Source organism: Aedes aegypti, chromosome 1 (assembly GCF_002204515.2).
Source record: "Aedes aegypti strain LVP_AGWG chromosome 1, AaegL5.0 Primary Assembly, whole genome shotgun sequence".
NCBI classification, from domain to species: domain Eukaryota; kingdom Metazoa; phylum Arthropoda; class Insecta; order Diptera; family Culicidae; genus Aedes; species Aedes aegypti.
The window spans coordinates 30015028-30027713 of NC_035107.1; the positions used below are offsets into that span (position 1 = coordinate 30015028).

Genomic DNA, 12686 nt, shown 5'->3' on the forward strand with positions numbered 1-12686 from the left:
ACTCTAAATGTCCCTTCATTTTCATTATCCCGAAATTCGTCATAGTACTGCACACTTAGAAAACCCTAATATTACGTCTTCTTCTTCTTTCTGGCGTTACGTCCGCACTGGGACAGAGCCTGCTTCTCAGCTTAGCTTCTTATGAGCACTTCCACAGTTATTAACTGAGAGCTTACTATGCCAATGACCATTTTTGCATGCGTATATCGTGTGGCAGGTACGATGATACTTTATGCACTGGGAATCGAGAAAATTTCCAACCCGAAAAGATCCTCGACCGGTGGGATTCGAACCCACGACCCTCAGCTTGGTCATGCTGAATAGCTGCGCGTTTACCGCTACGGCTAACTGGGCCCCAATATTACGTACGTAACGTAAATTTGATGGTATTAAAACTTAAAAATACGTCATTCTTGTAAAATTACGTCCATTGTGACTGAAATTTTTTGTGATTCAAATAATATTCAGTCCATTGTGACGGAAAATTACGTCATTTGTGACTTAGATTCACGTCATTTTACTTGCTTCAATATGTCGGGAACAAATGACGTAAATTTCAAAGATTTTTTCTAAGTGTCTGGTTGAAAAGTTAAGCACCAGGTGAAATCGCTCAAAATATTAGTAGTTTTGATATCAGCTGCATTATGCTATTTTTACTTTTTTTTTCTTCACACGTCGGTGTTCAACAGTTTTCTCCAAAGTTACAAATTTATAAATGATCCATTTTTTATTACAAAATTGTTGCTGAACAAAAATTTACCAAGCAAAACTATTATTTTGAGCGATTTCACCAGGTGCTAACTTTTTAACCGGTTTTTTGTGGTGGTGATTCAATCGTTGCACTGGTTTTTACAGCAGATCGTAAAACGGTTTTATGGTGATCAGCCAAAAGGTTTTATTTAGTTATATTTACACCAAATATTACATTAATTATACATACAATTTTTAGTGCTGCTTTCCATTAACTTCAAGTAATTTGTATCGTCTAGATTTACAATACTTATTCTTCACTGACAAAACTGCTAATTTGACTACGGAGCTATCTATTGTTTTAAATTTTTCTTTCGATCCTAAGATTTTATAACGTAACCAACTATGACTGCAGCGCCAACACTCAGCCAGAGTGTCCGCATATTATCCGTACAAACTTTGAATGCATGCATTTATGTAATCAAGCTGAACAAATTTAGCATTCCTACACGGTTTAATGTCTTGACATATTATATCCATGATCAGTAAATTTGACACATTTCTGATTTCAAATATTTTAAAGCCAAGCCAAATGTGCTGAGTGGTCTTAATGAGCGCCATTTTCTACGATTTTTAACGGAAGATAAATATCCTTCAAACTCACAGGATTTGAACGGTATAATTTTCTCTTTCCAGTTTATCTTAAATTCAAGAACCTATAGATCGCCGTCAATAGAATAGAATTTTAGATTAGTGTCATTAAGAATTTAGGGATGAGCTATCTCTTGATTGACAAGCGACCCTCGAGAAAAATGACTCCAAATAAAATGAAAAGGATTAACTGATGAAATGTTACTGCTTTTTATATTTCCCTGAACAGTATTTTTGATATCAATGACTATACTAACTGTACTTTACTGCTCTCAAGGAAAAGATTTGGATTTTCTGTTTTAAATAGCAATATCCCAATTTTGAAATCACGACTGTATGTATATAACTGTAATTTATGCCGCATGATTTGTGTAATCCGCGATTTTCGCGACAGAATTTTATCCACCCGCGATTTTCGCGCTTGGCTGGCCAAATCCGCTACAAATCCGCAAAAATCGCGAAATCCGCGAGAATCGCGAAATTCGCGCCTGTTGTAACAGCCCTGTCGATGCTTTCTACTGTAAGGACTGCTTCGACCGTGTTGTGGATAAAATCTTCAATACGCTCATTGCTTCCTACGGAAATTAAAGCTGAGTTTGAAGCTGGCCGTGTCCCAAAAATCGCAGCACAAATCATCTAATAAAACCACCGGCTCTGGTGTGCGAGCAAAAAGGAACAGGAAAGCCGTCAGGATGAATCTTCCAGCCAGAAGAAGATAATGAATAGCACTGAATGATGTACCGGATGATGTTTTATTCTCGTTTTAATTACATTTTAAAGCAAAACTTAAATAAATATTCACAAATATTTGCTCGCTTATCATTTTTCACAACGATCAACTTCACTAGCTCGATCAGCAAAAAGAAATCAAAACAAAACAAAGTACATCTGACAGATTATGCGGCTAGTGTTGCTAAATTTTCATTTGGGTTAAATTTTGTTGTCAGTGTTGCCAATATCACTTTTCGTGCAACTTGATCAACAGATGTCGCTAGTTCACATATGGGTGATAAAATTTAATCATTTTTGTTCAAGCTGTTACGTCTGTTTGTCTGTGCTAAAACCTTCCATATGTATCAGAAACGATAAATTTATCATCTTTTAGAACTCGGGTTTTATTCGGGTTTTCCTTAGAAAACTTTTTCGGGTTTCGGGTCGAGCTCGGGTTTGAACAGCGAAAATGTTTCGGGTTCGTATCGGGTCCGGGTTTGTTTTTCAATTATTGTCTCGGGTTCGGGTCGGGTCCGGGTTTGAAGAAATAAAATAAGTCGGGTACGGGTCGGGTTCGGATTTGAAAAATGTGAAACCCGACCATCTCTACTCTTTACTGATGTAAATATCAAGTTTGATTGTAAACATGTGACGTCACTCCTATCGTACCATATATCTTCCGGACCACTAGATCATTTTTTTCACAAATTTGTTCGAGGGGGAAAGGAATGACGTCGTCAAGTAGCTGTCAGTTTCGGAATAGGGTAGATGTACCAGTTATGGACATAGTGGTTCCCTATTTCGCCATACGGGATTTTTTGAATGTTTTCACATTTTGAAAAATTTTGTGTGTTGCAGTAGTAAGATTTAAGATATATCTTTATGTTTAAACATTCAAAAAGATTTAAAATGTGAAAGTTATCGAAATTTCCCGTATGGCCAAATAGGGAACCACTATGGCCATAACTGGTGCACTTTCCCTATATCACCTTCTTAATTTTGTCCGCCGTGCGCTGGAATTGCTTCTGTCGCAATTCGGCTGACTGAGCCATTGACTTTGCATATGCCGGTTCCTTCTTCCGGACCCTACAATGGCACAGTTGGTAAGTGTACACGGAGAAATCAGATTACCCAGAAAATAAGCTCTTCAAACTCAAATTTGGGTAAACTGCATTTAGTTTTTACCCACGGTTGGGTTGTTTTGCCTCTCTCGCAACAGCAATGTTTTCAAAAACAGAGAGAGAGCACTGACCTCTCGTCGTCAATGGAATAAGCCAAATTTGGGTGCTATCGAGTTTACCTAACGTTAAGTTGTTTTTACCCATCTCGGAGACTTCAACAGCTAACGCTGGGTAGATTTTTTTGCACTGAGTTGTTTTTTTTTTGCCGTTGCCAAATGAAAACAACCTAATGATAGGTATATGTCAGTTAACCCAAATTTGGGTTATCCCACGGAAGAGCCGAATTGCGTTAAAAGAAGTCAAAGTTGGTTTAATTTGTGGCTCCGTACTGTGCACTGTCAAACATTTGAAGCCTCGGCCTGGAACGGAAGACAGAACGACTTGAGTCGATGCTGATTGCTGTTTTTTCGTTCATATTTTAGGCTTTAGACGGAACATGTCCGCGTTAATTGTTGATTTTATGGTGCAGTTCGGAGGTTACAATAAATGTTTTTTAAATATGTTTTGTTGCTTGTAGTGAATTTAACTGTTAAATAAGATATTAGGGTAAAAGCAGAGCCGTAGCGTGGTCTCATGGCGCCCTTGGCGAACTTCCATTCGGGCGCCCCTTACTCAAGACTCAACTGTTTTCAACAGTGTTTTCACACGAAACATTTCAGAAAAACTTAACCGACAATTTTTAAAGTACGTGGTAGCTTCATGATAGAGTTTAAGAATCAACTAAAAATTTGAATTCATTAGGACTTTGTAAGAACGCATACAAAATGTTTTAAAAATATTTGTATTCGAAGCTTTTCCTCAAATCTGAAGCAGCAAAAATCCTGACAACCAAACAGCGGTTCCAACTAAAAACTTAATCGATTAATCACCACCACCTAGAAACTGATGGATCACGTTTTGAGCTTGAATTACTGTTTTTGATTCTCTAGATTTGTGCTTTCGCAGATTTATCTTTGGCTGAACTGTCAGATAGTCCAAAAGTTATCTAGAAGATGTTTTGAAGTGAAGATGAAGCGAAGCCACACCTCAACTTTTCAAGAGCACAAATTTACATAATCAGACAATAATTCGAGCTGAAAACTTGATAAATTGATCAATAGTTGAATAAAGTTTTCAGCTCGAAATCCGGTCTGATTCTTCAGATTTCTGCTCCAGAAGATTGATTTGGCATTGATTCTATACATGCTCACTAGACTGATGCAAATTTTGAAGTTTTTGCTCCCCTATGCTTAAACGATGTCAATTATGATTAAAATGATCCTCCCAAAATTTGAAGTGATTTGGAAGAAATTTGGTTGTTTGTATGGAAATTACTATGGAAAATGCAAACCTTTTGTGTTCAGTCCTCTAACTACTCGTCATAATAATCTATGAAAAAGTGAACACACTCATCTCATGTGGAAATTTCCCAGCTACAACTTTTCCGAAGACCACATTTTGATGGGACGTAAGGATAATTTGTTATTATTGATTACAAAGTCTAAAGCAGGCTGAGATGATCATTCAATTACTTGCAGAGCAACACTTCTTTTTTGCTGTAGATCATAGTAGCCTGGATAGATTCCCGCCAGGAGCACCACTGTTGCCTGCCGAGCAGTTGGTTAAGCATGCAAAATGCAAACCCACTTTATGATTATGAATAGCAATTTACCCTGAGGACGAATCAAAAAATGGTCTTCGGCAAAATTGTAGCTGGGAGGACTTAACATTAATAGAATTTGTTCATTTTTCCATAAAATATTATGACAAAGAGATAGAGGGCTGAACACAAAAGATTGGCGTTTTCCATAGTATTCCTCATATAAACTTCAAATGGCGTGTGCACAGTCAAATTTCTTCCGAATCACTTCAAACTTGAGGAGGATGCTATTTACCATATTTAAAATCGTTTAAGCATAGGGGAGCAATCATTTCAAAATTTGCATCACTCTAATGCTCACCCTAAATAAATTGTTTATAAAAATGCTGTTTATTTTGTCAAAGATGAACTCGCATGAATAACTGGATTTATTAACTTAAACCTTTATTGAAATCTCAGTACAATTCATATTCTGAAATAAAGTATTGTAGACATTGCTAAAATCATGTTTACATAGTATTCTAATACATGGGGTCAATATTTAAAAAGGATACATCTTTTCAATGCTATCTATTAGCCACATTTTGTCGACCGTGAAATTGGAGGTTTTTTTTAAATAATTTCTTAACAAACAAGAATTTTTCGAAAATTTTTTAATTGAATCATAAATATACTTCAAGAATTTACATGTCAAAGAAATTTGTGTAAACAATAGAAGATGTTATTAACTTAAGGTAATACTCAAAGAGATCAAAATAGAATTCTGCTTTGGAGAAATTTTGCCAGGATATCCTTTAGAACACCCCAACCATAGTGATCACGAAAAACAGTTCGCTGAATGATCGCTCTAGAAGCTGCATTTAAAATGGTAACATGGAATAAAACAAAAAAAATGTTGTCACTAATCAAAAATGCCTTTCTTGAGGTGTTGAGGAGTTCTGCGCGAATTTTAAAGCAATATTTTTTTTCTTTCGGGTAACAAAAAAGTATTGGCCCAATTTCAATTGCTAAATTCAATGTTTCATTCGCCAATAATTATTAGGCTTCCGCTGATTTTCCATCAATTTGTTCATGGTCCAAACTTTCGATTTGTAACTGTTTTTTAGATATTTACTGATTTTCCAAAACATTTGTTGCCATGACTGATTTACAAATTATTGCCATGGAAAACTATTTTAAAACATCTTAAATAAATTTAAAAATAATAAAAATTAATTTAAAGAACTTTCATTTAAAGAATTCCTCAACATCTATTAGAATGCTTCCAAAATATATTGTTTGAATTTATTCAGAAACTGTTTCAACTTGTCATGTTTTTGTCAACGATTTTATTCTCGAAACTTTGACTTAAGAGGTACCTTTACTCAATGTACATCTCCCAAAATTTTTTTCATATGCATCACGCATTTTGGCGCCCCTCTAAAGACTTGCGCCCTTGGCGGTCGCCAACCTGGCCAACAGCACGCTACGGCACTGGGTAAAAGCACCGGTTTTGACCAGCCTAAGAGAAAATGCCAATAAAAATTAAATGAGAAGCCGTATTCATACTACAAATATGTCGTTTTTGCTTAAAAAATCCCGTTGGTCAATATAGGACAATGGAACCAGTTTCGGCCAGAGATTTAGCGTCGATTCCTAAATTGGCCAATTGCATTGATTATTGTCTATGTAAAACGTTGTGTAATCCACTATCGCTACAACTGGCGTATGGCCAAAACCAGTGCTTCCCTACCTTATTTTATGTTCATGAACGACACAGCGTAATGTAAATAACTATGAGGAGCAAGAAATGAGAAATGAGGAGTGAAGAATGAGAAGTAAGGAATAAGATGTGAGAATTGAAGAATGAGGACTGAGAAATGAGAGATGAGAAATAAGGACTGAGGAATGAGGAGTGAGGTTTGAAGAGTAAGGAGTGAGGGATAAGGAATGAGGACTAACGTTAGTTAGTGAAGTAATGAGAAGTGAGGAGTGAAGAAGGAATGAAGATTGTGGAGCATGGAGTAGGGATAAGGAATGAGATGAGAGGAATGAGAAATGAGAAGTGAGGAGTGAGAATTGAGGAAAGAGGAGTGAAGAATGAGGAATGAGAAATGAGATGATGATGAATGAAAATTGAGGAATGAGCAATGAGGAGTGAGAATTGAGGAAAGAGAAGTGAAGAAGAAGGAATGAATGAGAAATGAGTAATGAAACATTTTTTATTCTCTCATTGCTTACTAGTAATCGGGAATGAGGAGTGAGGTATGAAGAGTGAGAAGTCAGGAATGAGGAATGACGAGTGAGGAATAAGGAATGATGAGTAGGGAAAGAGGAATGAAAAACGAAGAGTGATAAGTGATGAATAAGAAATGAGGAGTGAGAATTGAGAAATGAAGAGTGAAGAGTGAGGAATGAGAAATAAGAGATGATGCATGAAAAGCGAGGAATGAGGAATGAGGAGTGAAGAATGAGCAATGAGGAGTAAGAAAAGAGGAATGAGAGATTAGCAATGAGGAGTGAGGAGTGAGGAATGAGGAGTGAGGAATGAAGTGTAAGTAATGAGCAATGAGGAGTGAGGAATGAGGCGTGAGGATTGAAGAGTGAGAAGAGAGGAATGAGGAATGAAAAGTTAGCAATGAGGAATGATGAGTAAGGTCCAGTGGCGCAACCAAGGGGGGGTTTTGGGTGTCAAATCCCCTCCCAAAGCCGAAACAGTATAAGGCTTGCCAAGTATATTTTTTAAATTCAGCACTAGACATTATACAACGATACAACTATAGAGCAGTAACTTAGTTTAATTCGTATTAACACTGAGAATACCAGAGTCTTCCACAGTTATATTGTTTTAAGTTGCATTTTTTAACTTTTAACCTTTTCAGGGAGTATAATAAAAATAATATTTTTACTACAACAAGCTAATAAATAACAAAATTTTCTAGCCTGTATAAAAAACAAACTGATGGCGTTCTATCAACAGTTTGTTAAACCTTTATATATATTGGAAACTTTTCATTGGTGCATCATCTTAAATTTCAAAATTCTTATAGTTGCCTCAACATTTTACCGACTTCTATGACTATCAAAGATTACGGAGAAAAAAGTCTGCGAATGCTGATGAAGTATTTATCTACCGGTAAAAGAATTTCGGCTTCATCAGGAATGTAAACAATTTTGAGATTTTGTAGTTGTAGAGTTACAATCTAGTTTTTGAGTAGAACATGAGAAAAGTAAATCAATCTAATTACTAAGTCATCGAGAAAAAATTCTAATGATCATATTGAACATTTTGAAATGTTATCATATATTTAGTCATAACATGAAAGCAGAACTCATTTTTGACCTTTGGACTCGATTTTCTAGAATGTCAATTCTTGAAAATGTTTCAATTACTTTTTTACCGGTAGTTGAGTTTTGCAATGCTGATCTGCTTTCGACCTACTGCAACAGTAGTGGTAATGATTTCTATTGTAAATTGTTGCGCATAAAGATTATTCTCCAAGTCATTCTCATTGTTGAAAAACTTGAAAACATATTTAAATAACAACACAGAAGAAGAGCTGTTGAATGGCATCACACTAATTTATTGTAATCTTTCATAATTAATTTTAACCATGCAGAAAATAAAACATACTTGAACTTTTCAACATTTTTTTCCCTAAACAAATTTCTTCTCAATAAGTATTTCAAAATTTGCAAAACCCCCCCTAGAGCCAAATCCTGGTTGCGCTACTGGTAAGGTCTGAGGAATGAGAAATGAGGAGTGATAAATGAGAAGTGAGGAATGAGGAGTAAGAGTTGAGGAAAGAAGAGTGAAAAAGAAGGAATGAATGAAAAATGAGATTACAGGTCGGACTCGATTATCCGGAGACTCGATAACCCGGGATTCGATTATCTGGGATTTTAGACTCGATTATCCGGAGTATGTTTTCTGATATTCTTGTTTTCAGTTTTTATGCATAAATTTGAAATAATTTAGTATTGCAATAAACAATATGCATGGTTTAAAAGTTTTGAACTTAGGCAATAACGTAGGCCCCTTGGGTTTGGAAAAGGGATTTTTGTGTATGCTGATCAATAAAACTTTTTCTTCTCGAGACCTCTAATATGCCTAGAAATAATTTCTGGCTGCGCCAGTGCACCATTTAAATAACACAACGAAAAAAGATAATATTTAAGTTCATTTATATAGCAGATTTTAATTTATCTATTAGTGATTCGATTATCCGGAGGGAAAAAATCGATACTCTGGATAATCGAGTCCAACCTGTTATGAGAATTGAAGAGTGAAAAGTGATGAATGAGGAATGAAGAGTGAGGAATAAGGAATGATGAGTCAGGAATGATGAATGAGAAATGAGGAGTGAGAAGTGAGAAATGAGAAATGAGAAGTGAGGAGTGAGAATTGAGGAATGAGGAGTGAAGAATGAGGAATGAGAAATGAGAGATGATGGAAAGAGAGGAATGAGGAATGAAGAGTGAAGAATGAGCCATAAGGAGTAAGAAATAAGGAATGAGAGATGAGGAATGGGGAGTGAGGAGTGAGGAATGAGGAGTGATGTCTGTAGAGTGAGGTGTGAATAACGAGGAGTGAGGAGTAAGTAATTAGAAATGAGGAATGGAGAATGAAGGGGTGAACAGTGAAGAAAGAGGAATGAGGGATGAAGAGTTAGATGTGAGGAATGAGGAATGAGGAGTGAAGAGGCTTAAAAAGGGTTTAAAAATTTAACACATGCTGATTTTCATTTCAACACAAAATGGCTAATTTTCTACTCAAAGACTTAAGGTCAAGATGCATCGAAGCTAAACCTCGAATTCTTAAGAGCACTCAATTTGCCAACTACTCGCGCTGAAAATTTAATGGATTGGTCACCACCAACCATTAAGTGACCAGTGACACTCATGAGTTAAATTTTCAGCAAAAACGGATGTCTGCCGGACCAGAACCACATAACAAGAATATAACACATTTCTATCAGCTGCAGTTAAAAATAACAGAATTTGATACAATTTTGTTATCAAAACGGCTTTGTTCTCAACTTGCTATATTTTTAGGGAAGTTTTTTTTATTTTCGTACGGATTTGGGCCGAAAGGTCTCAGATTTTTATGAAACTTTTTCCACAGGCAGGGCTCATCAATATATGAATAAAAAAAATTGAGAAAATTCAGGGTCGCCTATTTTTCCGGAAAACTCACACTACTTACTTTGAAAAATCATAACTCAAGAACGAATCATCATAGAAACAAAGTTTTTTTTTTATAAAAATGAAAGCAAATTTTCTGAGGAATAAAAAAAAATTAACTGGAAAAAGTTTTCCACAAAATTTTCCACCGTTGAGAAAATTCGTAAAAAAAAAAGCCGGAAAAACTATGCTCCAACTCGTGGAAATTTTCAAAAAAATATTTTTGAGAAGGTAATTTCATAAGCTTGAAATTTTGTGGAAAACTTTTTCCAGTTAACATTTTTTTCTATTCCTTAGAAAATTTACTTTCATTTTCATAAAAAAAACTTTGTTTCTACGATGCTTCTTTCTTGAGCTATGATTTTTCAAAGAAAAAGCTCAAAATGGCACATTTGCACGTTTCATACAAAATTGTCCATACCTCAAAAACGAAAAAAAAAGTACATCTCAAAAATTTCAGCGGTTAAAGCTTATGAAATTACCTTCTCAAAAATAAATTTTTGAAAGTTTTCCACTAATTGGAACATAGTTTTTTTGGCTATTCTTTACGAATTTTCTCAACGGTGGAAACTTTTGTGGAGAACTGTTTCCAGTTAATATTTAATTTTATTTTTTTCATTTTCATAAAAAAAAACTTTGTTTCTACGAAGTAGTGAAACAACTATAGTTTATTTGAAAGTTACATAAACGTAACAATACCACGATAAAAATATGTAATCATAAGCATGAAACGAGCTCACCAATCGGCAGTCCATCTTCGACTGAACATGAACACCTTTTAGCACTCGCACAACGCGATCCGGATCAAAAGACCAAACGTGATTATCGCTGAACAAAACATTGACAATACATACACGAATCCCATAGAGCATGCATTCAGTTTTCAATTACTTCTTTTTACACTGATTCTTATCCACTTACACTGAATGTGTGCGTGTGCTGCATTCCTCTCTTTCTCGTCGTATTCGCTCTCATAGTCAGATTGGCATGGTGCTAACGGAGTTAATTTTTGTTAGTTTTCCTATTGATCGGGAATCATTCGGTTTAATTTTTACGACACTGATGACGACCGTATAGTTGAGGTCGAAATACGTGTATCTGTCAAAAGATACAAACTCAGATACAAACAGCTCGAAGACTTATTATTAAAATAGATATAAAAGTTTTAAGCCCTGCGAAATTCATAAAACACTTAAGACGCTTGTCAAGTGCAAAAAGGCTTTTAAAAGCCCTATCCAATAAACGATGCAAAAGGAGCTCAACCAGGACTCAGAAAGCATAAACAGGCTTCAAATATCTTAAAGCTTTGAGAACGCTTAACAAATTTTAAAAACTTAACTTGTTTTTTTTTTTACTTAGTTACATGCTTTTTGAATCTTTAAAAGCCTTTTTTAGAATTTTAAGAACTCTTTAAGCCTTTAAAACCTTTTTAAAACCGTCGGTTTTTTTTTAAAGAGAACCGCGTAGAGGAGAATCCTATCAGGACTCTCGGACTAATCGTATCAAAATTCTCAAGAGAAACTCGACACAGAATTCTCGACACAAATCTCGGCAGAACTCTCGGGATAAATTCACTTGTATTCTCTAGAAAAATCCATCAGGATTTTTAGGGAGAATTTCAAAAGGGGTTTTAGGAGAATCCTCACGAATTACTATAGAATTTAATCAAGAGTTTTGGTAGATTCTTCTCAAAAATGACATTGATGCTACATTTGAAATCTTCCTATCCTTTCCAGGCCTATGTCAGCTTCGACGTGAGCTACCAGAGTCCGGACGACGAAGCCGGCAACTTCGACTCGTCGCACGTGGTCCGAACGTTACGCCAGCAGTCCGGCAGCAGTATCGACGACGATCAGCAAATGCTGCTGGACATCGAGCAGAACATTGCCAACCTGGAGAAGAGTTTAACGCAAGGTGATGGCAGTTCTCCGCAAGTTCCGGGCCGAAGTTCTTTCTCCGGAAATGGAGGGGGTGGAGGGGGTAATGGTGGCGGTGGAAGCAGCAAAACGAACATCCTGAAGCGGGTCATGTCCTCCGGATCAACTTCGCTGCATGAAAAGAGTCAATATCCAGCGGTCAAATACGACAGGGCTTCCTCAGTAAGTTATCGGGTTACTCATTTGATTTAGGGTTACTAAGGGGTTCTTTTTTTCGAACAGGACAACGAATCCTCCCAAGCCAAGCCGGCCAAGTCCATTTCGGACAAGAAGGTCACCCTGCGGACGGTGCGGAACTTCATGAAGCTCGGACGATCGAGGCATCCCTCGAGGGAAAGTCGGGACAGCAGCACGGAAGATGAAGGTCGATCGTTGATTACTGATTCTGAGGACGCCTTGGCGGCTGCCGGAGGTCCGGCCAGTATGGGTCAGCTGAGCAGCAGCCATGGGAACGATCTGTCCACAACGGCCGTCACAAGTCCGAGTACGGTCGGGGGGACTGGCCTGCCTGGATACGAGAACTTGTCCCAGGCTTGCAGTACCCACTCGAATGCTTCTAGCGACGGGGACGAGAACACCAACAACGAGAAGCTGAAGAAGTAAGGTGTCAAATAGTCAATATCAACACTGAAACCTCTAGGTCAATGGTTATGCAAGAACTCTTTTGAGCGTGACCAGTAGATAGGGTTGATAAGAATATCCAAAAGAACTGATTTAATCATGTTTTACACAGAATTGCGTACAACGACTGTTCAAGTTTATCCAAAAAGTACT

General features: G+C 36.7%; 1 protein-coding gene across 3 annotated transcripts in view; it reads left to right on the top strand.

The window, feature by feature from the left end:
- LOC110674827 (otoferlin-like) overlaps window positions 1-12686 on the top strand; it is a 485231-nt gene that overhangs the window by 347282 nt on the left and 125263 nt on the right. For all 3 annotated transcript variants that reach the window (XM_021839290.1, XM_021839291.1, XM_021839289.1), the window contains exons 6-7: window positions 11712-12074; window positions 12135-12511. In XM_021839290.1, the coding sequence (XP_021694982.1) occupies window positions 11712-12074; window positions 12135-12511 (740 nt within the window). The remainder of the gene's footprint in view (window positions 1-11711; window positions 12075-12134; window positions 12512-12686) is intronic.